Raw genomic sequence first — 27,996 nt, forward strand, 5'->3', positions numbered from 1 at the left:
GCTCCCTTACGCGAGTAAATATCCCATTCGGGACAGGAGAAGAAGGGGCAGTGCTAGAAGAAGTAGCGTAGGCGTACTTTGGTGTGTACTCTGGTCAGCTCCCAAGTCAGGCTTCACTACGTACCGTATTCTTTGTGTGTTAACGTCTCTGTGGAAGTGATCCTCCCCCCCCCCCACGTGCAGTGCAGCGTGCATATGGTGTGCATTATCACTCTACACGATGGCGCCCTCCAACTATTTGATCCAAGTGATAACACTGTTCTCTGTAATATTGATCAATAACATTGATTGCAGGTATAAATCATTTTTCCATACCACCGTTCTGCCGGAACGGTTGCCACCGCCAGCATTAATACGTTCCGCTGACGTTATACTCAGTGCTACGGTTATCGCGGTTAATAATAAAAGTGTTGCCAATACAACTGGTGCTAATGAAATATACACAGTGTTGCCTCGTAGATATTTCACCGGTCTTAGAAGACATGAAAAATCACGTTTTTTTCCATACAAGAAATCTAAACGGTTCTCTGTGGAGCCTATTTTACTACGTAGTGACCATTTATCACATTCATCGCAATTACCCAAAATATTAGATAACGGATGGAAGGTTCACGTTGGTGATACTAAGATATTCATTGTCGGCGACAGTGGTAATTTATTGACAGATCCTTTGCCAATGAAGTTGCAGAACATTGATGTTGTGGAAGCGGCCTTAAAAGGTTAGTCAATGCTGTGTTTATATAGTCACGACAGGATCATGGCAACATTGATTACGATCTGATAAGTAAAAGCTGGGTAATTATTTCTAACGGATAACGGAGACACGTTTGTTGTTAACCGAATTATTTATTAGAATGAAATAGCTGTAAGAATGCTTTATCAGATAACAATAAATATTATTTCCAATACAATGGGATATATGCGATGGTTAGTAGGTACGTAATAGAACCTTGTCTACATTTATTTATTTATTTTTTGGTTTTAGTTTTATCGAACCGGATCTCCTCTACAGCCTAAAGCTTGGGCTTAAACAAATATTAGTTTTTATTCAGAAGTAGCTGACCTGTGGTATTTTACTGCCCATGTTTTTGTTGTATACAAAAAATAATAAAATGAAGGCAATAAATTTAAACGTCAATGAATCATTTACATTTATAGCTTTATTGAAATATTTGTGTGCTTGATCCGGAAGTAGATGTTCCGAGACCTTCTGATTGCAAGAAAACTCTGCGAACTCTCATCTTGCTTTACTATACGGCAATTTACGTAATTAGTTTTTCATTAATCGTAAACTTTTTATTATTTAAGATAATTGAATTGCGTATTCACGATAACTATGATAAAAATGGCACTGGTGAAAGTCGTCACAGCTTTTTTAGAACCCTACTAACTCAATTTTTTGGTGAAAGTGTGAAACCTTAAGCAAAAAAATTAGTTACGTCCTACTTTCTGCTTAACTAATTTTCTTAAAATTTATTAATTACTTGTTACAATTAACAGTTTTACAAGAGAGTTAGGACTTCAAAAAATATAGTAAAAATATGATATACATTACGAGAAAATAGAAAAATTAGACCTATAAAAAAACAACCAATAGTCAGCCCAATGTATAAGAAAGATATCCTCTGGACACATCATTTGGAAAATTTAACTAACTCACAAATTTTTATATTGACTAACTATTCATTCATAATAAAGGATCTCAACTTCAATGAACCCAACACATACTACAAAATGTCATTGATCTAGTCTGTACTGTCAAATGCAAACAAACTTACAATATCAAGGTTCATTGAAGGGAAATACTTAAGCACATGCTGATCGCGTAGAGGTCCGTATATAGGGCAGTAGAAAAAGAAATGTTCCAAATTTTCTATTTCATTTCTTTTGCACAAACTGCACAACACGCCACCATCCAAACTGCACTTATTACCTTCATAGAGTATCCTTACGGCATTTTTATGAGAGAGACGAAGTTGAGCTATTATTCTAATTTTTGTAATTGATAAATTTGCTTTTAAATACGTCTCTCCATCGCCCCAACAGGCTGTACTTCTATAAATGTTACTGTAGCGGGAATTCAATACATTTTCAACCGCTAGACTGTACCAGTGGTTCGACCGTTTCTCAGTTAAATCTTTATTAACATTTTGCACCAACTGAGGAAAATTTTAAATTTGGGCCAAATACTTTTGTTACTGTTTTGAAAACGTGGTTAGAAACGCAGTGCTTACAACCTTACAATTGTAGAACATTGCCCAGTAAAATTAGAGAGGGTAAAATGATATTTCCCAAAGGGATGATTTGTTTTGGGGGGCCAAAAAAGTGGTACTTTGGGGGGGGGGGGTTAAAGAGTGAGTGATGTGAATGTTTTATATCAGTATTTTGTCGAATTGACTTTCACCATCGAGCTAACGACAACGTGGTCTTAATTAAAAATAACAAAATCTTTTTTAAAAAAAGTGCTTTTTCACGAATTAATAATTTCACCATTTCATACTTTCTAACTCTGGATAATCTCACCAATCTGGTTCCCTAAAATTCTAAATTAGCCATTCTAAAAGGAAACAGCTGTTCATCGAAAGTTACCTTCTGAATATGCAAGTGTAGAAATGGTTGTCGCATGTATTATAAGTACTCCTTGGACAAGCAGTCGTAAAATGTTCAAAAAAAAATATTTACCGCACTCTTTAGTCGACTCTTTCTGCATCTTAAACGCGAGTTCTTCACTTGTGTAGGAATTTTAATTAATGGTTTCCAGTGAAGTTAGTAAAAAATACGGACGTTGTGCTGCTATGAATGATATTTCCGTTTGTGTAGATTATTTCATGCAATGACTACCGTTAAGTTATTAGTTCACTAACTAACATGGTTTTGCCTTTCTCTTACTCTAATATTTGTGTGGAACTTCCGGTTTTAAGACTTCACCAGAAATAGTCGTTTTGACATACATTGTGCAGGAAGAAGTGGTTGTCCAATTTGACTGTGGGCGCGTTCGTATTCACCGTAACTTGAAAACAACAAAATCGCTCAGGTACCATCATCGAATCTGCCATTGAACTTTTGGTCAGAATCGAGCTATCAAAACGGCCATTTTACTCAATTGTCATCATCATAATCGTTCGCCTTATCTAACCCTTATCGGTGTGAGGCTCCCTTCTCCTTGTACTTCTTCCTCCATCCCTCTCTGTCCTCTGCAAAGCTCTCCTGTCGATCCGCACAATACATCTTTACTCGCACGCTTTACTCTCTCTTCCCACGTTTTACTCTGCTTTCTTCCATTTGTGCTCCTGTCGGAATCCATCGGCAAGACGTTCCTCCCGAACCAGTGTAACTATTCTCTTCTATTACTTCTTCTGAAGGCTATAGCTTCAAGCTGATTTTTATGAAGCTGGTGGCGATACGAATCCTACCTCTTTCGGTCTTACTGACTATCTACCTCAGATACCTTAGTTGCCTGTGTTTTAATTTTATGTTTCCTAGTCAATGTCCAGGAACCCGATGAGTATGTGAGCAGGGGGCTGACAGCTCCACACTCTTTTTGACCCTTTTCTGTTACAGAGGAAGCCCTTCCTGACCGCGCTAAACATTCCTACCCTGCGGGCACCCATTCTTTCCTTAATCTTCTCATCCAATTGTCCATCCTCGGTTATATGCGCTCCTAGGTACTTGAACTTCGTGACCTGGTCCACCTCCTCTTCACCTATTTTAACCTCCCGCATAATTCTCTGCGGCTTCTTCCCCCTATTCGCAAAAACTTCCTCCTTTTCTATGTTGTTTTCTCAGCTCCGTTCTCAAAATAGCCAAAAGTGTGGATGATTATTGTGGTCATTATTCGATAATACCATTATTAGGTCGTCCGCAAGAAGGGAGTATTTGACTAGGTTCATATTTCTGTAGTAGCCCATTTTACGCGATGCTTATTTAAATTTTACCCAAAAACAGTTCCAACGTCTTTCATGGAACTAACTATACTTATTGTTAATATTAAACATTTTCCGGGGGAATTTATATGAGAGTACTTTTAGGATAAGTACCCTTGTATATATTTAAGTATACTTATAGTGAGTGTTTGAGCAGACTTTGCTCTAAAGTACCATCTAACTTATTCCCTCATAACCTGTGTAATTTTAATACAAATTAAATAAGCTTTCTAAGTTTGAACTGAAGTATTCCTTCAATTTTTTGAAACACTACGTAAATGCAAAATAAATGTACACATTATTGAAAAATGAATAATCCCAGTAAGATGAAATTTGACATTTCGCTCAAGTACTAATAGAGGACGTCACATTTAGGTTTTGAACATAATTAGCTTACCGGAAAAACCATAACACAAAAATCTTGTTTCCGTTTTTCAAGATTTTGGTCGAAAACAGTTCTAGCGATTTTTTTTTATAAAATTTCTTAGTAATTGACTTTTATTTTAAATATTTTCCATTATTAAATATTCAGTGCACTGCCGGCCGCCGGACAGTTTTCTCTCGTTACAGACAAAACTCTAGGAAGAGAAACTCTAAGGGCCAGCAGCTGGATTCGAACCCGTGATCTCCGCGTGGGTTTCCAGTACGCTATCCACGAAACTAATCCGTTCCCTACATAAATTTTTATTTTATTTTTTCTAAACATATTAGCAAAATCTAAATTAAGAAGAAAACCTCTACCAATTTACACGGTTTGAATTTCAACATTTTACCACGTTTAATTTTTTACTTGGTATTGATACTTAGCTCAGTATTTCCATGAAAAATAGTGAAGTAATCGCCTATTTTCTCAGGCGGGCTTCATGTCCTACTACCAAATTAGGGTTCGTGGTTGAAGACGACTAGTAAACGTAAATAAATTTCTCATATTAAAACCATTAAATAAAATCCAAGGCCTAGACCGGGAATCGAACCCAATATCACAATAAATATTAACTTCGCGGGCCTCTAATCCTTGGCTATCTAAGGAAACGCCAGAAATGTCATGACTCTTGTCTTCTTAGCTTTGAAAGTTATCATGTATCATAGAATATGACGTATTCTAGTACTGTAATAATGTCGCATAGTCTTTAGCGAAAATTTATAAAATTTAACGTTCTTTCCTTTACTATTTGTGTTTAAGAAGCGTCGCTTTGTTAGTGGGAGATAGCCAGTTCGAATCCCGGTGTAGCTACTTTTTATCTGTTAGAAAAAATGTTAATAGTTTTGGTTTTCGACCGTTGTTAATTAATGATTTTGGGGAATATTGAGGTGCGGTCAATAAACTCACAGACAAATTTTTGTTTCTCCATACCAAGTTAAGTTCATACAGAGTTTAATGTTAAGCTACACATGTAAAACAGTTGTCATGATATGGCTTAACTCCACAAATTTTACAATACCCTGAAGAAGGTAATATATATTTACCGAAACGTTGATAAGAAGAAACAAAAATTTTTGTTTGTGAATTTATTGACCACACCTCGATATTCCCCAAAATCGTAAATAGTAAAGTATGTGTTTCTGCCCGTTCTCCTCCGGTCCGCGGGTAACTAATTGGTAGTTGCTCGTTAAGCCTTCCCTGTCTGACAAAATAGGCCAAGACTCCTGACTTGGTGAGGCCATATTTATTGGAAGAATAGTCGGCAATCTTTCAAAAACCATACCACGATAAAATCATAAAATAAAACCAAATCATACCACGATATTTTGATGAATGTAAGACCCTTTCTGAAGTGGCGATATACACTTAATTTACCCACATATATGTTTTATTATATTTACCCATGTACATAACCAGGTATGTACAATATATATACATCCTGTCAACAGGTGGTATAACACCGATACTTACCTGTATAGATCCCTGTACTCTTGTACTACATTAATTTTTGAATGTGAACATGTGAAAGAGGTTTTAGTTTAGCACTTGTGTTCCCGCCCAATTCTGTCGGTACATGATAACAGCTGGAAAAAAAATTAATGGATTCCTCTTTACGTCGAACGCCTCGAGCGTCACATCAATTAACCAACTATTCTAGTATTATAATTCAGGTGGCTGTGGAATGAAAGGCCCTTACAAGGGATTGGGCTTCCATTCCTCATTCTCACCAAGACGGGGTGTACAAAGTATTTGTCGGCTTCTCTACTTCTTGTTTACATTGCTTGTACAACCATTTATTTCCATAAAATTTATTTATTTATTTTTATCTTTTTCTTACCATTTTCTTACCATTTTCATTTCACTGGAAACACTTGCTCTGAAGATGGCAGAATTTGATTTAAACAAATAACATGACTTTCTTCTACAATTCTTTAAGATTTTCTTCTAACTCTTATTAATTTACATCTGATGTTCACTGCAATAAATAAGCTTTAGAGGCAAGCGTAATTATCTAGGACCACTTGAAGTTTCTTCTTGTTAAAATCAATTGAATAATCGGTGTACGAACGGTGGTAATAAAATTAAATATCGTTGATTTTATCCGTGGTAGCACGCACGTTTTAACTAACTGGACTCTCAGCCAACATTAGAGCTATAAACATGCGAGCTACCACGGATAAAATCATCGATATTATCCACCACTCCCATCCTAATCACATTTCCAATAAAATCAGTGGTAACACTGTACGATTCAGTAATTCATAAAATTTTGGAGGGAAGCATAGATCCCCTTCTTCTCTAGAACTGTCCTAATATCAATTTATGCTAGTTAAAATTTTCAAATTAAATAATTGGTTTAGGTGAAAATGTATACAAAAAATTAATGAACCGTTTGGGAAATTTAATTTCTTGTTTCGGTGTTTTCCTCACTCTCGGAGTTCAGCCTACGTCGAACGCCTCGAAAGTCACATCAATTAACCAAGCATTTTAGTATTATAATTCAGGAGGCTGTGGAATGAAAGGCCCCCTCACCGAGAAGACTACTTTGTGGGAGGGTTTCGGGGAAAGGGGTCTCTGTGCTCTAAATTCTCTGTAAAGTTGACATTTATGGGTGTAATTATTCTAATTAATTTAATGACAGTTGGAGCAGGAAGCTGTGGGAAATCTTGCTGAGGCCAGATTACTTGCGGTCAAGTTGGGCAATGTTCGGCAGAAGTGTCGTAACTAAGTTTTCGGACTATATTCTAATGCCTCTGCTAATTAAGTATGTTGCTTTTTTTTTGGCAATGGGATATTCGGTAAAGTTCGGCTAAGTAGAGCTATTTTTTTCCTCACTGGCGCGATGGCGTCCAAGTTATACCCGAAGTAGATGGAAGCACTTAACTTGATAATTATTAAACCCGGTGACCTAACCACCTAACCACTAGGGAAGTTCTAAGAAGAGCGGTTGGAGCCAGGTGTTAGGGGTATCCAGGGTTGTATCTCCTGTTGCAACTTGTCTTTCATAACTTCCCAGATGTTCTGGCGATGGCTTCCCAAATTAAAGGAACCAGGCTCTCGAGGAAGTGAGGAGAAAGGGAGGAATTTGTCAACAACCACTTACCTCTTGATGTACAATGCTACTTTCTCCCGGATATACCGAAGATGGCACTCAAAATTAAGCATTCGGCAGGGAGAACATAATCGGTTCTAGGGAAGGTACAACCCCCAGTCTTGCAGACCTCCCGGGTTCACCAATTACGAACAAGCTCTCTTTGGTATCTGTGCTTTTCATAAGAGAAGAATGTTTCCTATAACCTAGATAAGCTCCTTCTTCCTAGGAAAAGTGACGCCATCCAAATCCATAGCTATCAGAAAAAGGCTACTTACTGTGAAGGGGTGTTTGAAACCTCGGACGCTTCGGTTTTGACCCCGTCACATATGTGCCATCCATTCTTTAGCACGGGCCGTATAATACCTCAGATTGGACTAAGGTAATGTTTGCCTTTAGTTTTACTTAACCTAAATAGTTTGCCCAACCGTATCTTCAGGTCCTATGTACCATGTGTTGGAGAAGTTTCATTCTTCAGAATAGTTCATGTTATTAGGATGCCCTCAGAGATCTCTGAAGAAGTGGTTAAACCACCTCTCCTTTTAGTTTGTTGCTGAAACTGCCAGAATGCAGAGTATTTGATGTTGTTCCACTTAGAACAGCAAGGACTGTCCTAAAAGAACATTGTGGCTGGAATTCACTCCAGATAAACTGACTACAAATAAAAAAAAAAAAAACGAGTGTTATTGGAATGTGTTTTGGAATAGATCGCATTAATTTGATGGCGCTGCTGAAGAATCTGGTAGAGGGATAAATGCTAGGTAAACAGGGAGTGAGACAGAATGCAGTAGACGGTGACTTGGGTTTGTGCATCTGTCCGTGGCGGTGTTGGATGTTCACGGGAAGGAAACTTCCCTCGTCCATCGCGCAACTTCTCCACCTTCTCCTGTCTATCCTACACACGTTCCAGTACACGTGTCGTCGGCGCTCTACCACCCTACAGCTGTAAATCATTACTCACCGCTTTAATGCACCTTATTTACCATCTAGATTAATTTAATTAACTCATTAAAGAGAGAATTAGTTTCATTATTGCATCTAGTTAAATTGCATTCGGTCTAGTGACCAATTGCAAACATATATTGGCAAAATATAAACAAACAAAAGCACCATATGGCCTGAATGCCCACGCACGACCTCATAACCATCTCGGTAACCTCCCCTACCACTACGGGCAGATAGGTATGTATTCTTGTCACCAACACACTGGCCGCGCTAACACACACAGTCTGTCCACTTTTACCTATTTTTGTTTGCTTTTTTTACCCAGTATTACTCACTTTATATTCATGGTCACCTTTTTGAAATTATCTTTTTTTAAAAAAAGAATTAATAAGCCAGCAAATTTTTTCCAGCCATAAATTCCAGGGTTTTTTAAAAAAAACAAGATGGATAAAAAATGAAGTATTTTTCAGCTATGGCTGATTTTAAGATTGTCATGGTTATAAGTTATGTATAATTTTAATTGGGTAAGAAAGTATGTCTTCAGTACTTCGGACAGAGTCTTATGAGATGAGTTTTCCTCATAATAATATTTTATTAATTTGAGAGAAATGGAAAAGTGAAATTATGAGAGAATAAAGTGCAAATGAACGGAAGTGGAGAAACTTCTACTTCTGAGTCTGTGCGCTTTTTAAGCAGGACTGCCAAACTGGGTGTCAACAACAGGCCGAAACTTACGAACAACTTAGCATTTCCTTATTTTAATTTTTTTCAATTCGTGTATTGCGACTTGCCTAACCATCCGAAGGAAATTTAAAACAAGTATATTGTTGTTATTACTTCCGATGAAAGTTCGCCTTTCAAATGTTCTCTTTTTCTTGTACTAAGAGGAAGTGTAAAATGATTTGCTCATTTCCGAGCATCAAAAGCCATTAGTTGATATTTAAGGCTGTACTCTCACGTGGTTCCAAGATGATTGTACAGAACAAACTCCTCCTCTACGAAGTGGTCATCAGGCTGATGTTAGTCTACGCCTAGAGCCTGGGCCTGTTGTAACATCAAGCCACTCCAGTCTACTCAGAACAAATTTCTCAGACTTGTGACAGACGTACTAGGATCAGCTCCCTACTAAGATATCTTCTACAAACCCAGTACACTCCTTCATCCAAAACCATCTCCTGAAACTCCTTTCCACTCAACATGGTTATCCTAACCCACTCTGCTGTGATATAGCCACCTACGATCCTTTCATTCCTTACAGTCACAAAAGAATTAAGTCCTTCTCTAATTTTCTCCATTAGCTGCAGGTTTTTTTTCCAGATTAAACATAATCTAAACGTCCCCAAAATTAATGTAAGATAGTTCCAATGGTTAATACATCGGAACTCCTGCAGTTTTGTAAGTTCTATATAATTTTCAAATAAAGATTATTCCTATCTATCAACATCAATGTCCACATCAGTTTATGCAGGAAATTGTTTTCAAGAAAAATCATAGAAATCATAGAACTACAAATAAGAAAATTAGTAGTGAAGTTGTTTTTGAGGAAAATGCTTGTAACTGAAATCAATTCGGTAAAATCATTATTCCGGTTGGTTGATTTTATCCTAAAGATTATTGTCGATTTCGATCGTGAACCTAAATACCAAATTTTTGCATTTTGGGAGGGGGGAGTGATCATCTGAGCAGACGTACTTTACAGACAGGGATAGGCAGGCAACAGCTCACTCTACAGGTGACAGACAGACTGGCACTAATGCATCTTAAAGACAGATAGATAGGCACTAGATACATCTACAGACAGGCTGACAGGCCCAACATACTCTATAGACAGACAGGCATCCCCTCACATACAAACCAATTTGTAGAAAACCAATTTTTGGTCACGGGGGGGTGGAGCTGAATGCTGACGTTTCCAAGGAATTTTTTTTGTTCAAGTTTGAGGCAATCACAATTTTCTTACCTATTAAAATGAGAAGTTAATTAAAACTGGATATAATGATAATCGATCTATTATTTCGGAAAGTGTAGAGGAAATCGATTAAAGGGGAAACAATTATACGATTTTGCAATACTAGTGGACAAATCAATTGAACTGAGTTCACAATGGTATAAAAAGAAACGGAACAGTAAATAGATAAAGAAGGAGAGATTGTTACGAATAAATAATGTAGCTAAGGTTGTTTTTATGTTGTTGTTCGGACAGATGTAGACAGCAACAGGATTGGCTCTCATTTTTTTTTTTTTTTGGAAAAAGTCAAGCTCAGAGGGGGGGGGGTCTCTGGCGGCGATATCTGTAGACGCCGTCGCTTGTTTGCCCGGATTTCCAAGCTCTTTGCGGCCCACACAGTTTTTGATCCTCCGCTCCTAATGACTCAGTTATTTCTATAATCATTCCACCAACTTTCTTATATGCTATGTCTGTATATCTGAGTACGTGTTCATGTGGAGAGAAGAGATATTTATATAATATTTTGTGTGGGTTTTTGTCGAGTTTTCCCCACCTCCATACTTAAATACTTTGTTTTTTTAGATAAGTAATGAAACTTTACCAACTTTGTTTGCGGGGGCTATAGGGGCATTGCGACCTTCTCTGACCTACTGTGCCCTTTACTGGTGCCTAGCGAAACTAGTGTATTCAGGAGTGGAGCACTTCACGAGAATGTTTGGGAGATATGAAGCTTAGGGCTAACTTACGATATTTTAGGCAGATCTAAGTTTGTTGGAAAAGACTTAGGACCCTCACGATCTTTTGAAAGTCCTAATCCTGAAGCGATTCGTCGTTAAGTTAAGCGCCAAATCTTCTGAATCAGTAATTATGGAAGTCTTCGGTCACTGTCAGAGGCTTCATCCACTTTTGCTTTGTCACGAACTGTCCTCTCAAGTTTCTAAGCTCTTGCTCAATATTGTACACACCACTTTCGATTGGAAATGTATAAAGGACTCAGGATGCCAGCTTAGGACTAGTCCTGCCCAAACATAATACAAAATTGGATGCGCGGATACTAAGAGGTTATTTCGTAAAGTAACGAAACGTACAATAAACAACGTGTTAATATTACGAATTGGAACTGTTAATATGTGCGCAAAGTAAATGAAGGATATTAGTTCACACTATTTTAATTTAATTTAATTTTTCTTTAATTTATGATCGCAATGACGAAACGTGGTAAACTGCTCCACAGACTACTTGGACGACGCTCTAAATTGCCCATTGAACTCAAACGATTACTATACAACACTATCTTCAAACCTATGTGGGACTTACGGACTTACTTATGTACAAACATTTCAATCAATACTCCTCAGACAGATAGCTGACGCTCCTTTCTATGGTGACTAACCTTACTCTTCACAACGACCTCAACATCCCCTTCATAGACCAACACGCCAAGACTAAAAATCAAAAATTCCATACTGGTCTCTCTACTTGCTCAAATCCTCTTGTACAGTCTCTCGCCTCTTTTGACATCCCTAACAATACTCCTCACCGACTGAATCGGCAGTGGCCCCGCGACTTCCTTACTGTCTGAAGAACTAAACTTCATTATTCTCCTATCTCTCCTCTCTCCTACTCATATTATCCTCTTCACACTCCCCTATCTCCTATAAGTGCTACCGCTGGGTAGCTTCTCTCCTCCTGCTCTTCCCGCTCCAGTTCATCTTATTTACATCCTATTTACTTATTGTATATATTTATACAGATTGTAAATTACAAAATAAATTAAAAAAAAAAAATGTATGATCTGCAAAATATTAATTCATATTTTTGTTTTGTTACAGGTAAGTGATTTTGTACATTCAAGGTGATGGGTGAGTTAAAGTAGTTTTTCTTATTCATTATGTTAAGCTTTGCTGGAAGTCGAACAGTCTTTGAATTCGAAATTATTATTATTATTCATATTCATATCTACGAACGTTAAGTTGAGAAATCAGGTTCATTAAGCAACTATGATAGAAAGAAATGTTTCGGGATTTGGTCATCAGGTTGTTGCTCTTGGTATCCTTCGCAAGTGTGCACATCTACCTTTGCATAGCTTGCTAACCCACAGTGCCCGGGTATCCATTAGACAATTGCTTCTTTATCCCGTTCCTCTGCTACCTAGATCAATGGGATGTTCTTGATAGTGCCAACAGCACTTAGAGCTGTTTTCTAAGACAAATTTTCTTACCTCATCATGGACCAACTGGCTCACACCAAGTTGTATGCTCTTAATCCACCTTACTAGCCACTTCTATCAGCCTCTAAAATGCTGCCAATTAAGAGCCGAAATGGATTTATTGATAAAACTATGAATATTCAACCTAAACAAAATTCCTGTCTCCAATAAAAGTGGTTTCAGAGGAAAAAACATTTTGCCAAGTTTCTTCAGCTTTAAAATATTTATCTTTTATATTTGAATTAGAAATTAGCCTTATCTAGCAGACATTACTACAGTTAGTTTGTTGACTTTTACTCTAACACGAACATATAATGCACCATATAATAAAAGTTCCTATACATAAATGAATAAGCTCTCCCACATAAAGACATATTCACCGTTATCATTTGTATAATCATTTTAGCGAATTAATTAAATTATAAAGTTTAATATTTGTATAAATTATAAATGCGTGTCACATGATTATATAATGGTGGACGATGGGAAATATAAGTGCTACCAACTGTAGATTACTGGTCCTACAAAAAGGGTAGGTTATTCGAGACAGTAATAAACATTTTATGGTTCATTCTTTTTTGTGTTCATATATTTATAGATGTATACGGTTGTTTTTCTTGTCGTGTGATAGAGGTTGTTTAATAAATTCTAAAATGCGGCTGCCATCTTTATTACTAGAGAATTATATAAACAGCTGATGTTATTTTATTTTCAAATAATTTTTATTTTAGTCAGTGGTAATTAAATATTATTACACTACTTCTAGATTTCACTACTAGTGTTCGGTATAATAAATTAATTATTGTGTTTACGGCTTTCTCTCACTTCTCACAAGTAGAAGTATTGTTATCGTATAGATTTTGTATTATTCAATTATACAGGGTGATCCATTTAAAACGCACCAATCGCTAATAACTTTTTAGGAAAGCGGAAGTTCGAAAAAACCCACGAAGTAAACTATAGGTTTTTTTTTTTTTTTATCTACTTTTCAAATATTTCACCCTCGACGCTGTAGCTTTATTTTTGGCGGAGTTACGGCCAAAAACCCGATTGGGGTTTCATAAGGACCACTGGTTTTGACAATGATTATGCAAACTACATAAAAAAAACTGTGAAAAATGACGTTAATCCCGTTTCGATATCTTTAATATTAGTTGAGACATTTAAGATCAAAGTTACAATTTTATCTATTCGTGAACGGTTCTCGATATTAATTTTCCACCAGAAATACACGTTTTGGGAGGTCTTCTGACTGCAAAAAATGTTATTGGTGAAAAAATAATAATAATTTAAGTTTTAAAACACGTAATGTAATGTAATGGATGTGGGTGAATAAGAATAAATTGGTTTTATCATCAAGTAAAAGCAATCATCACATCATTTTAATGCACCCTGTATGCAAGACTTCATAGCCTATGATCAAGGTGAGAATATCTTGCCAGGGATGGGCGGGTGTTCATCTAGACTAGACCAAAAAAAAACATATAGTTTACTTCGTGGGTTTTTTCGAAATTCCGCTTTCCTAAAAAGTTATTAGCGATTGGTGCGTTTTAAATGGATCATCCTGTATAATATGGATTTTAAGTTGCTTATCTCCCAATCGGTTCTAATGACTTTCCGGCATTCGCGATAGTTGCTAATGTTAATGCTAGCCATTAAACCATTAGTTCTTCAGCTTTCTTAATCAAATCTATGAATTAATAGCTACTTATATCTAAGAAGGCTGTACTCACCGATATCAACCTCATCTACAGCTAACAACAATAATAGCCTATCGCGTTTCGGTTCTGTAGTTTTCTTGATCAGAGTTGTAACAATTATACTTCTGAGAAACAGTCTTTAAAACTTACATCAGTGTTGACAAATGGAACAGTGTTGTTGAGTTGAAATATCCCTTTCAAACAAACAGGGACTCCGTTATACCTTTTTTTTCTTTTGGGTAGATAAATTGTCAGGAGGGTGGGCGCTTTTTTCAAAACCTGTGATTAACCTGTTCATCGGAGTATATTTCATTATATTTCTTCAGACACAAAGCGACAAGTGTGGGCAGCCATGACTGGAGAATGGAGACTCTTTCATCATTATAGTCATTGTTACCATAGAAACATAACCAATTATAATCTACTTAAGTGTGAATGTTTGTTAGATGGTTAATTGTATAGCCACCCACTTGATTTACTTATTTTAGTTCTCCAAAAAGTGATGAACTTCTTAATTCAATAAATAAAACAAATATTTATAATCCATAATTAATTGGTGTTTAAAATCAAAAAGCATGGTTGATCCCTTACGTGTCTTTATTTAAGAGTGTGGTCAACTTCAACCGGAAGTGACATTTACTGACCCTAATTTTTTGTGCGTTTTTCTCAAAAGATTTTCTACTGCAGCCTTTTTCTTTGGAAAATGAATTGCTCTTTTTACAGTTAGGTTAGGTTAGGCCAAAGAGGGTTATTAAAAAACTCAATGTTTTCTTTAAACGCGGACATCTTATCTAATGATTTTACTGTAACCAAGGAAATTTAGAGAGACAGGGTCATCCCAGCAGCCCCAGTTAAAGAGAATCATTTTCATGAATAGAATGGACCATAGGGTGGGTTTGTACGATGTTCAATGTAATCAAGTTCTTTAACTTTGCTGTTCCGGAGGTGTGTTATTGAGGAAACAAATTTTTTGCATCCATTGACCAGGGTTATTTAGAGGATATTCTATTTATATTTATTGGCAACAGAGGACGGAATTCGGGAACGAATTTATAATAAATTACTTCTTAAAAGTTGCACAATAAGTACACTATTGCCATTTTCCAAAATTGACCTCTAGAATCAACCATTTGTCATCTGTAAAAGTAATCACTTAAAGTAAAAGTAAGTAAAGTAATCGCCTACTTTTTCAGGCGGGGCTTAACGTCCAACTACCAATTAGGCGTCGTGGACGGAGGCGACTAGCTTACCTACTTTACTGTACATTTCTTTGATAAACCCATTAAATAAAACCCAAAGGCTAAGACCGGGGAATCGAACCCAGTACCACAATACATATTAGCTTCACAGGTCTCGTCTCTAACCGCTCGGCTACCGTGGCGCCCGGAAAGAGTTCTCTTTCCTAGGCAATCTTCTTCGGTTCCTGTAGGAGAAACCTCTCCCTTTTTTATTTAAGATCCTGTGGTCAGAAGGCACCAAGGATCTTGCATCGAAACATGATATAGACCCTTTCCACTTCTCCCGGCTACAGTCTGCCTAGGCCAGAAACCGAAATCCAAAACGTCACAGATGTTAACATAGCGTACAGTGCCTTAAAAGGCCCCCCTAACATACACAAACCCCATATTCCCTCTTTTATCATTCAAATTTATAATTTTTAAAATTTCTTCTTTACGGAATTTCGTACAGAGAAAAATAATTCAAAGTTTTCATTTATTTATTGAATTACAAAATTATTTTTTACAAATAAAGTTTCACTAAATTATTAACCCAGGGGGTAAGGTATTAATTAAGGGGGTAAGCCTTGCCTTAATTTCTCCACGTTTCCTCTGAAAGCTTTCTCCGGATCGTAAATTTCCAAAATACGTTTCCAGTCTTCTGGTCGTCGTTCGATGAACTTGTTCAGAACATATTTCAGACGCTGTCTGTGACGCTCGTTACATTTACCACAAGTGGATTCCAATACTTCTCGAATTTTGCCTGTAAACGATAATAATATTATATTTTAATTAATGACTAAAATAATTTTTTTTCTTTTAATTTGTAATTTTTAATTATTATTATCCTAAACTACGGTGAAATTTTCGTTACATATTTAGCCCTTATTAATATTTAATAGGTGATAAGTCTGTACATTGCATTAAAAATGGCACATTAAATGTCACTACCATTCTCTCTCTCTCACACACACAAGGTGTTATTGAACTAATCTTCTTTAGAAAAAGTTCAAAATAAATCTTGTGGAAATTAGGCGCAATCAAAAAGTAAACGTAAGAGGAATTTTTGAGAAATTCTAAAAAAACTGAAAAATTGATTCAAAAACGTGGTACTTAAAGGTACTAAACCCTTTTTTCGGATCTGATGGTGGCACCTAAATCGAAAGAACCTGAAATTGTTTAGTTTTTAAATTATATGGTGACCACACACTCCATGGAAAGAAATAACACACACAAACCGAGAAAACTTGTAAAAATCACTACTTTTTTTTGGGTGGGGGCTACGGATATTTCCGGCGAATAAATGATACGATTTCACTACTTCCTGTTATCTACAACGTTACAACAGGAAGTGGCAAAAAAGCAATACTTACTCTTTACAAGTTTAGGTCGTTCAGCGCAAGGTCCTTCATCGAAGAAACAGGCCATATAAGCGTTCAATACTCGATCATTGTCCAGGACAGCATCAACATCTATGTCTGGATCGAATAATCTATCATATTCCTCATCTGCTATACAAATAGTAGTTGACATTATTAGCAATGTTGCCAACTTTATGAAAACCATTTTTGAATGAATTTGTTTTGTTTCGCTTGTATATACTAAAAATGAAAATTGTACGCACTGACTAACAAAGAGTTAGCAAACCTAGTACGCTTTGGTTAACAACTTCACTGCCTTTTATATGCGCATAACTTCCACTTTGAACAAAATTGCTTATCCTTGATTTCTTGCTTCGCTGGCTGCATTGTAATTATTGAAATTGTTCAAGTGACAATTTTTTTAGTATCCGACTATAATTTTTTTGTTCAGTTTTCGGTTATCCCAGTCTAATTGATGAGAGAAACTTTGTGTAGTTTCTATCTCCCTATTTAGTAGTAGAAGTCTAATTAAGTAACATTTCTGTGAATTCTGTGCTGTTGCCCCTCGATATTGTTAGCTAACTACTGTTTGACGCTCCAGGTCCTGCTCCAACGGTCCCAATCTTCAAAAAGCCTTTTCTGCCTTCACACTCCTCTTCTTCAGAATTTTTCTTCCAGGCTTACCTTCTTAATTGAGAAAATTCCCTGTTCAGACGCTTTTCATCAAAGACTTGTCTTCCATCCAACGATTGTTGGATTGTCTACCCACAGATATCCACAATCTATTTGTTCCAAACAACTCACCTAGTCTTTCAAAATATAAACTACTACTACTAGTAGTAGTTGATCAGATCTAGATCTATACTCATAACAGATTGAGTACACTATCCTGTGGGCAAGAAGGAAAGTTGAGCTTTTCATTTATGTGCCATTGTGCGGATTTATCACGTATTCATCCCGGAATTTCCACATTCAAGAAAAGTTGTTGACCGGAAGTACGTTTCATTAAACAGATTTTTGTATTTTTAGTTTTTTTTTTCGAAAATGATATCTCTAAATGGACACATTTCTTGAAAATCAATCTAATTTATTTGTACCAATTGTATTTTTAAAGAAGACACTCGGAAAATGTGATAAGAGGATGTCGTATGAGTGTACGGATTCCTGTTCGGACCTGTTTCAAGGCCAGTCGCTATTCTTTTCCATCAGTCGTTCTGGCTAATTATCTGCTCCGGACTGTATACGTATGCCAGACGTATCGCAAAACAAACTAGCGTTCACTATACAGGGTGTTCAGCATAAGACTACCGTTACTTCGGGAGGCGATTCTGGGCATCATTTGCAACAAAAAAATTCTACATAAACTATGGCTTGATTCGGATCCGTTTTATAGATATTTTTAATTTTATGTTTTTTCGAGGTACTACTACTTTTTAGCAATCAGTTGTCTATATTTCTCAAACTATTATAGCTAACGCAATTTCAATAAGCTTATTAGAAAGAAGATTAAATTTCCGTTTAAGTAAGCTAATTTGTATTCCAAAATAATAATATTAAGTATTTCACTTTGTGGCCCAAACATAAGAAATAGCAAGTTTCTAATTTTTTCCAAAAACTTTGACTTCATTTTTCTCAAAAACATTTTATATGAAAAAACCGTGCACTATTCAGGAAAAACATCTACATACAATCACCTTTCGAACGGTGTACAATGCATAGGGGTTACTTTAAAAATTGATGCAGAAATTGCATTATGAAAGGCATTATAAAAGGAATTCACCTACCATAAGAATATAATTGATCAGAATCTTCAAATTCAGTACGATTTTTTGCAAACGTGTAATTTAATAATTAATTAATTTAAGAAATATATTCAAAAATATAGTTAAAAAAAGTAATTGCGGTACAGCAGTATTCGTACCAAATATGGCTTTACATACGGGAAGTCTCGCTAAAGCATATTTACGTTTTCAGCTTTTTGAAAAAAAAAATCATTAATTTGTATCCAGTAGTCTAGCACTAGAGCTTCATAATCTCTCATCTAAGCCGAACTTTGTCTTTGTCACGTCTACCACGTTAGAAGAGCTTTCTGAGTCTGTGCCTTCAATGCTAGTTCGTCAATACTCAGTCTGAGACCAGTTTGGCCGCAACAAAGTCTGCAACCACGATTTCGCCACCAAATCAGTTTACAGTTTGGATTAATAGGGGGCCAGAACTTCCTGGGTGTTCCAGTGATTCTCTTCAGAGGCCCGATTTGCTTTCCATCCTCAGCGGCTATCTCGTTAACGTAATTCTGAGAAAGACATATTTCCTGGCAGATTTATTAAAGTTTTGTTTCGAATAATGGTTTTTTAAGTTGTTTTTTTTTTAACAAAAAGAAGAGGGATAGACGGTGGACATTTATTGATGGCAGCGGGAATTCATTCTTTGTTTGAAGAGTGGAAGAAGGTAAAAAACAACAGATAAATAGTGCCGCCCTGTTGGGTGGTATAATAGGGTACTAAAAGATGGCACCGTACGTGGGTGTCGTGGGTATATATGTGAGAAGTGTGCTGAGCCTTTCTAGGGCTGATCGTTCTCCGTACCCGCTCGCAGATGTTCACAAGACCAAGTTCCCAATGGGGGGAAAAACAACACACAGAGAGAAGAACCTAAGGCCACATATCTGGGCTCGCTCCAAAAGAATACCTCTACTTACCTCTGGAGACCATCTGGTCCCTTCCACACGCTCCTCTCTTGTAAACCCTTCTTTGTTATTTTAATTACTTAATTATTGTTTACATTGGAACGCCTCTTTTTCTTTATTTGTCTCCACGCTAGGCGATCTTCCTAACTTGTTCTCGCCCTTTTTAGACGAGACGTTCTTAACCTGCCCCTTACTGTCCTACATAAAGTCCTTAACTCATAGAATAGAAAGCCTTTAACCATTCTATAAGCCTTTGTAAAAAAAAAAAAAACATTACACCAGTTCGTTGTTTGATTGGATATCCGCCGGGATGTGAAGGAACAACTTCCTCCTAAGCGGCTATTAATGGTTAATAATTATGACCTCATTATTTGCGGGATTAATGACTAGTCAAGAGGTAGGGGGTTCTTAATGAAGCCATTGTTAAGTAATTATTAAGGTTAACCCATGCGTAGCACCTGTAATTAAACGTCTACAATTGGTAGTTCTAGAAGATATAGTTATAAACGCGCTCTTATTTCTCATCTGCAGAAGCGCATAGATCTTAAAGTGAACAGTTTTATGTTGTGGTTTAGCTTTAGTTGGTTTTTAATGTGGTGGTCAGGTTAATGTTAGGTTCATTTAAAATAACGTAATTCTATTTCTTTTAACCAGTTACCATGGTAATATTTAACCATGTGCTTTAATAACCTTGTGGCCATATAAAAATGGCCATGCCATAAAAATTATGGAGATTTACGACTGCTTGCTTTCTTTTCTTTTAAATCGTAAGCAAATTTTATTCATTTAATTTTCTGGTGAATTAACAAAACAGAAACAAAAAAATAACAATAAAATTTTGTACTAAGTTCAGCTGACAAGCGGTACCAACAGTGTGGGAGTCAGTACTGACAACCAAATTTCCCTTTGCTGAATCGATGTGTAGCAAAATATTAAATCCGTACCCCGGCTTTCTGATTTAATCGTCTTTTTTACGACTCTTGGCCCATCGTAAACCAAAAACTTGAATCAACAGTTTTATTATTCTTTTAGACGCAAAAACACATATTTCCATGTCGATGAATAGAAGATTTACTCTGAAATTAATTAAAACGTTAAGAAAAACTGGGGTTTTCAAGTATTTTTGTGTTATTGTTATTATTATTTTTTAATGGTTTTTGATTATTATTGGTCAATGAGAATGGAAAGGATAATTAAAGGCTCTCCGGGTCCATATGGCTACTCTAAATATCTATTAGATCTGGGTTGTTACAAAAAATTACAGCTATTAAGGAGTATTCGCCCTATATTATAAAGAAAATTTGGGAATTCTAACTTTTACAGAAAAAGAAAAAAAAAATGGTCAAAGTTTGGTGTTTTTGAACGTTACGCTTTTTCGTGCAGTTTTTGACGATCAACACTTATACAACTGTCCTACCGGACAGTTTTAATGTAATCAAAAGACAAACAATAAAGCTGTAGACCGTGTCTAGACTAAATACAAGTTTCGGGCTTGAGCTTCCTGAGAATCACAGCTGTCCGAACAAATCGAATCAGCGTAATCGTCTCCACTTTTTTAACCTACGCTTAGGTTAAACCTAGGCTCCTCCGAATTCTAAACATTCGTTTTCTTAATTTTAATCTTATAATTAAAACTTCTTATTAATGGACTCAATTTTCGTAAATTATGCCTAATAATAGGTAAAAAAGAAGTGGTGATGGAATGTTAAAAGTCCAATTTTGGAATAAAGAGACACTCCACAAAGTGACCTTAGAACATCGACAACTAAGTGGACAACATACTGGACTACGAACTGCTGCAAGAATGGCATACCAGGCTAAAATCTTCGCCAGAAAGACCAGCGCTGAGGAAAAGCTAAGAAAGTGCCTTCTAAAGTTATGAAGTTGTCCAGAAATAGATCAGCCATTCCATTTCATTGGTCAAAAAAAGCTAGCCTAAACTTAAGTAAGAGTGTCGTGCGTTACTTCTCGTAATGAGTGGCTTTGGAGAGGGCACGTCCTAGAAGAAAATTACAAAAATCAAACCGTTTTAAAGAAGCTGATGATGATGAAACTGGATAAAGATCTGGAGTAAAACGAGATCCACAGATGCCCTTAAATTAGGTGGAAAAAACTGGGGCGATAGACCTAGTACCTACAGGACACCGCATCTTCTCAGAGCGGAGTTAAAGGCGTTTGTGTTAGAAGCGGCAAGAATGCGGGACTCTCGCGTCCGGTTTGTTGGCAATCGTTAAATTGCGGTATGAGATCAGTCCTGGACCTTCAAATAGATTCTCTACTAGCCGCCGTAAGCTCTAGTCCACCACTCCTACTTCCACTTAATCACGTATATCTTATAATTAACCTTCCTTAAAACCTGTGATAATAGCCACCTGATAATAGCCTTTCCCTGTGCACCTGACAGCCTCACAGACATCACTGCCCATTATAGAGCTCATGGGCAGAGAAAATCTGTACTCCCGAAGGCGGGACTCCTGTGTGTACCCTCAGTAAGAAGGGTGAGCATTACGGTCTGGTGTCAAATTTTCCATAAATATCAGCTGGATGTTCTCTTAATTGAAAAATTAAAGAACTCAGTTTTTATTTTATTTATTAATTTTTTTGAGTGAAGGTTGATTTTAGAAGGGATGAGAGGGGTTTTTTGAGATGGCCACTAGGGTGCCATTTCTGATAACTTTACATTATAACCACCAACTGTGAATTAAACATCGCGCTACTATTCTGAGTATGCTGAAAATTGTCGAGAAACCACGGTGTGTTTCACTCTAAGGTCTTTTTTTTTTTAAGCGTCTAATAAAATTCGAAATTTTAAAATTATAATTTGTTTTTATAATTTTTGGTGTTAGAGTGAGATGTTATACAATAGAAAAATATTTTAAAAATTTTATGTAATCAAAAATGAATTTAATTAAAATTCAATTTAATGATTGAAGCAAATGTTAAGAAACTTGGGCCATCTTTTGATCATACCTGTAAGCTCACTTGAGTAGTTCACTGCACTTGGCTGCACTCTAGTGTTAGTTCGAGTAACTAACAAGCATGCCTTCCAGTTTATCTAGGTCGTGGTTTAAAATGTCGGCCGTGTTAACTTATTTGATTTTCTTTTAATCCAATAAACACAATTTAAATGATAAATTTTTCATTTTTGGTTGTTCTTCATAAAAAAACCTCTGGTTATACTGGGTGCCCGCCAGATGTAGCGCTACTATTCATTCTAGCAGGTAGGAGTTCAATATTAACTTATAAGTTATGTCCCAGAATCCTCTTCTATTAGTTTTTTCCGGAAAATTGTTTTTAAAAAATCTGGCGCATAATATAATGAAATTTTCTTGAAACTAAAAATGATTTGAATATAAAAAAATATTCAATTCACTTCCTTCAATTCAGTTTTCTTCAAATACGGATTTGGTATCATACCAGCCTCTTAATACCATAAGTTGTACCATAGTTTGGAGCGAATCACTTAAGAGGGAGATCTACTACTCTCCCTCAGCAGAAGCATCCGTAGATCTAAAGGTTTACCCTTAATATACATAACTAATCGTTTTCAAGACACCCCAAAACTGATTCATAAAGGGGTACTTCAAGTTGACGAACAGCCTATTTCAGGAACCCACGTTCGCACCAAAACCAAAAATGAAAATTAAAAATACTCGATTTTTCAATTTAAAGTAACGCTGATCACCCACATTAACTGACAGATAGGCAAACCAAATTTGGATGTCAGCCCGATCACTATACCTTCCTTTTAAGAAGAGTAAGAGTGTCGTAAGTAAATATAAAGGAAGGTTAATTTATTCTTAACTGGTTATAAACCTCAATATCTGTTACAGCATATGGTCTTGTGATGTACTTTTTTCTTTTTCTGGTTTAAACCACACCAAAAAAAAAGAGAAGGTTTTGTATTGTTGTATTGAACATAATGAGGTTAGGAGTTCTACCTGGCTGGGCGACAAAAAACCGAATTGGATAACCTCGCACTTACGTGAGTGTAAGAGATGCTCATTTAGAGTGAGGATCTAGTTAAGGTGCGGCTGTTTTGAGGTATGAACTCATTTAAAAGGGCGTAAAAAAAGGAATCGGGGACAAAAAGAGAAATGTTCTCGATTTATTTATGTGTAACTAAATGGTTTGAAGAAATCCCTAACCTTGCCTGTTGTAACCTTCTCCTCTATTTATTTTTCTTCTTTTAATTCTTCACTTTCCCCTTCTATTTCTGATTACCATCTGATTATTTCCATTTATTCTGCTTGGTTTATTTATATTTGTAACACCCTTTATTTATTCCCTTCTAGTGCCTTTATTGATCTCTCATTGGCTCTTAAATCACTCCATTCAGAAACAGTTATTTGCTACTAAATTTATTGGTTGTTTGTATTCCTATTACGTAGTTGTTAGGTTTAAAGCATGTGCGTCCACAAGATGTAATAAATTTTACATTTTATATTTTTTTAACTTATGAAATGTATAGGTTCTTCATTATATCAAAAGATTTTGGTTTTTATTGCCTTTTATTACCATAATTTAAATTTATGTTTTTTTGGCTTTCTTCTTCTACTGCTTATTGTGATCATGTCAAATTGTTGGGAGTTTTCACGAGGGAGACTTCCCTCTTGAGCCACGGCGGTCTAATTTACGGTGACAGTTAAAGGTAAACTGCCCATTTTTTAGGTGGAGCTTTAACTCCAATTACCGATCAGGATATTTTCGTGGAGGCGACTAGCAAACATAATTGACTATAAATTCCTTTTATTATCCGTTAAATAATAATATTCAAGGCAGGACGGGAATCGAACTCAGTAGAACTTAGATTTGCGGGCCTCGCTTCTAACCTCACGGTTACTATCCAATGAAAAACATCGGTAATTGAAGGGCTTTAAAAGGAAATAAAGGTTGAACAGTACAACCCTTTTTCACGCCTTTAGGAACTACGAATTATTATACTACTGGGGTTGGAAAACCCTACGCTATCGGTCCATGCAGTTGCCCCAAAGAAATACTGAACCTCGAATAAAAACTCAGCCTCGGGCCTGAGCCGCCTAAGAATCACAGCGTTCAGAACAAATCAAGCAACAATTTAAAGAGGTAACACCTTACGCTCCTCCACCGTCTACCGATTTCGACTAAAGATCCTAGAAACAGTCCTACATTTGAAAGATGGGTGCTCCTTATTTCGACTCACGAACTCCACAGCAAAGATTAGATGAGACTCATTTTGAAAAGGTATATCCTTAAACCACAAAGTCCAGTGGAGGAACTAACCAGGTATCCGAAAGTGGCATCATAGCTTGGGAGAAGCTTGATTAGTCTCGGAAGAGATTCCTTTTACTTTGAGGTCTGCGATCTGGTGCTAGTCTGGAGCTCTGATATGGCTCACTTCTTTGCTCAATGACCAGAGATCAGATTGTCTCCATTCACTGTGGAATCCCCGATACTAGGTCCGATCATTATAAGTCGTTCCAGAGATTAAACTTGCCTCGAACCTGGATTCTTTTTCTCAGCATCCTGTGAGTAGTATTTTCGAATGGTCTATATTTGATCTTAACCTCAGAAACAGAAAAGCCTTCTGCCGGGTACCTCGTCTTTAGAAAAGATTGATCAGAAACTCGAAACACGTAAAACATTTTGTGTAGTAATATTGATTAGATCATCTAGGATAACTTTTCTATTGTGGAATTGATTACGGCACTGACTACTAGATCGCAGTGCCGTCATATTCAAGTGCACATTTTGTGCTGAAATCTAAAATCTGGCCCCACAATGCCAGTTGTTATCCATTTCCTTGAATTGGGAGTCCAAAAGTGGGTTGCTCGTTTAGAATGAAACTTTTTTTCTTTTCCAATTATCGAAACGCTAGTTCATTGGATTTTATGAATACGATGCAATAAAATGAAAGATAATTTAAAATTTTGATTATTTGCTCCACTTTTATCTGATATTTTTGTATACGTAGATATTCATTTTCTGCAGAAATCTTTATTCTCCTTTCCGCAACATTACTTTATACGATGTATATCTGTTAACTTTACCTTTATTTGTACGTACTAAAATATTTATTATTACTGGAAATTACATTTAGTTATTTGAAATTTAATAAAAGCTGGTTTTCTGTGTGGAGGGGGAGCCAATTTAGTTTCTATTGTTAATTTTTAATTCTTGTTATTAAACGACGGGTTTTATTTCAATTGAATGTTTGGTTGGTAATTGCTCTTGTGGAATTTTGTATTTTAACTCGTAATTAAATGGTAACATTATACAGAGATTCAATTTATTTAAAATTTTAATTTACTTTTTTCAATTTATTTATTTAAAAGGGAAAATTCAAAAGAAATTTTAATGAAAATCGTAAAAACCCTCTTAAATTTAATTCTGTTCAGTGCAGCCAACATTTATGTGACTGTGTTAGGTCACAACCAGCTGATAATGTTCGCTAATTGAATTTAGTCAACATATGGTTGTGAGAAATGAAAATATTTATATATGTACATATACAACTTTTTTTTCTAACGAGGCACAATTGGAAAAGGTAGTGATTAATTTTGGGGGGCATTGTACAGTAAATTCTATTTTATTTATTTATTGTGGCAATTTAAAATCTGCATATAAATAGTGTATACAATATGTAGATGATTATGTAAATAGTGCTTGAACTCAAATCAACACGACTACAATACTTTCTCCTAATAAAGGTAAGAGAAAATGATATCTCAAACTGAGTGTTCATTTCAAGTTGGACAAATCTATTGAGAAAGATGCTGCACAAATATTTAGTCACAAAAAACAAGATGAGGTTACGTAATAGTACAGTGTCATCGGAGATTTGCTTATATATTCATGAAGGCAAGAAAAAGTACAGGAAAGAAAAAAGTACTATATTTACGTCACCAACATACACACACACACTCACAATATTTATATAAATATTACGGTCACATATGTATAAAATTTACTTTATCCAGAGAGTGGTCGATGTCAACTCTTGGAATGTGTCCCGTTTATTTAATTGAGATAAATAACGTAGACAAATGGAAGCTGAAAGTAGGAAAGCTAGACTTCACAGTGAGGGGTGGGTTTAGGATGAGGGTAGGACTTGCCCTAATGGAAAGGAGTTGAATTTCAATCTTTCACTGGAATGCCACAAACAATAATCTGTCAAATTTGTGATTAATTATTCCACCTATTTAGTAAGGAAGGAAAGCGCAGTCAGGCGTGCGGTAGCCGGTGTAGGAGTCAAGATTCTGCTGGACCACTTTTCCACCCTCCAGCTTCTCCCCAGTACAGTTTATATATGCTCTTTTATATGATTAATCAAGTATTTATTTACTTAGAACAGAAATTAACTCAGAGAAAACTTTCTCGCTGGAGAAATTTAAAAGAAAAACTCTGACTATTTTCTCTTACTTTTATGATAATGATAATCAGTTATTTTTCTGTCAACTCGGATTTTTCAGTTATCATGTTTATCATTTTCCGTCTCTTGGGTCTCTATCACTCGGGGAAAAAACAAGAGAAATAATCTAAATAAAAAAACTACCCATTTTGTAGTATTGGTATAGTATTTCCGGCTTTAAGTCAATATTTATTTAATTTTCTATCTTAATACCTCTATTTACACCTTCGCTGACGACACTGCCATTCTCTCCACACACTCTGACCCTATCCTCGCAGTACGCTCACTACAGTCCCACCTTCACTCAATAGAACCTTGGTTAGAAAACTGGCGTATAAAAATTAACCCAACTAAGTCTAAATACATAGTCTTCACACCCAAACGACAAACTCCACCACCTGTCTTCTTACATCATACACCTATCCCACCAGCCGACCATGTGCGGTACCTTGGAATGTACCTAGACAAGAGACTTACCTGGAACCCCCATACGAGTCTTAAACGTACCGAACTAATACAAACGATACAAACTTCTAGCCAGGCTACTCGACAAACGCTCAAAACTCTCACTACAGAACAAACGACGACTCTATACAGCTCTTCTCACACCAATATAGACTTACGGACTCGAACTTTACGGAACAGCTAAAAAATCCAACATGAATAGACTGCAAACACTCAAATCTAAAATACTCCGCCGCATAGTAGACGCTCCATTCTATGTTAGCAACCACACAATCCATACAGATCTCGAAATTCCACTCATCTCCGAACTTGCTAAAAATCCTATATAAACATTTTCATCAAAAACTGTCACTTCATCCCAACTCTTTAGCTGCAAACTTGTCTTCAACTACACTACCCTCCAATCCTCGAAGACGGCTGAGGCGCCGTTGGCATCACTGGATAACGGCGGCCATCACTGGATGACCGTCATTCACGTCTGCCACACTATTTATATACATTCATCACATTTACTTATTGTACCCTGTAGGTACAGGTGTAAATTTCAATAAAAGGATATTAAAAAAAACCAAAATCAATTAGCTGGGTTAATTTTGATGTAGTAAGGCGCTAGGTTAGCCGAGCGGTTAGAAATCTT

General features: G+C 36.3%; 2 protein-coding genes across 5 annotated transcripts in view; one reads left to right on the forward strand and one right to left on the reverse strand.

The window, feature by feature from the left end:
- The first annotated feature begins 205 nt into the window (after positions 1-205).
- Positions 206-27,996, forward strand: part of LOC141448883 (agrin-like) — a 397,223-nt gene continuing 369,432 nt past the window's right edge. For 3 of the 4 annotated variants that reach the window (XM_074117695.1, XM_074117696.1, XM_074117699.1), the window contains exon 1: positions 206-719. In XM_074117695.1, coding sequence (XP_073973796.1) covers positions 221-719 — 499 coding nt within the window. In that variant the 5' untranslated portion in view covers positions 206-220. Of the gene's footprint in view, positions 720-26,074; positions 26,194-27,996 lie in introns of those variants that run through there. The other variant, XM_074117698.1, reaches the window with a different exon arrangement.
- Positions 15,940-17,132, reverse strand: LOC141448587 (ejaculatory bulb-specific protein 3-like). Its single transcript, XM_074117038.1, has 2 exons — positions 16,831-17,132; positions 15,940-16,220 (listed from the first exon to the last, which is right to left on the reverse strand). The coding sequence occupies exons 1-2, from the start codon at positions 17,021-17,023 to the stop codon at positions 16,030-16,032; spliced, it is 384 nt and encodes a 127-aa protein (XP_073973139.1). The 5' UTR covers positions 17,024-17,132; the 3' UTR covers positions 15,940-16,029.

The sequence above is a fragment of the Rhodnius prolixus genome, unplaced genomic scaffold (assembly GCF_049639745.1).
Source record: "Rhodnius prolixus isolate KJV_2025 unplaced genomic scaffold, Rpr scaffold_2, whole genome shotgun sequence".
Taxonomy (NCBI): domain Eukaryota; kingdom Metazoa; phylum Arthropoda; class Insecta; order Hemiptera; family Reduviidae; genus Rhodnius; species Rhodnius prolixus.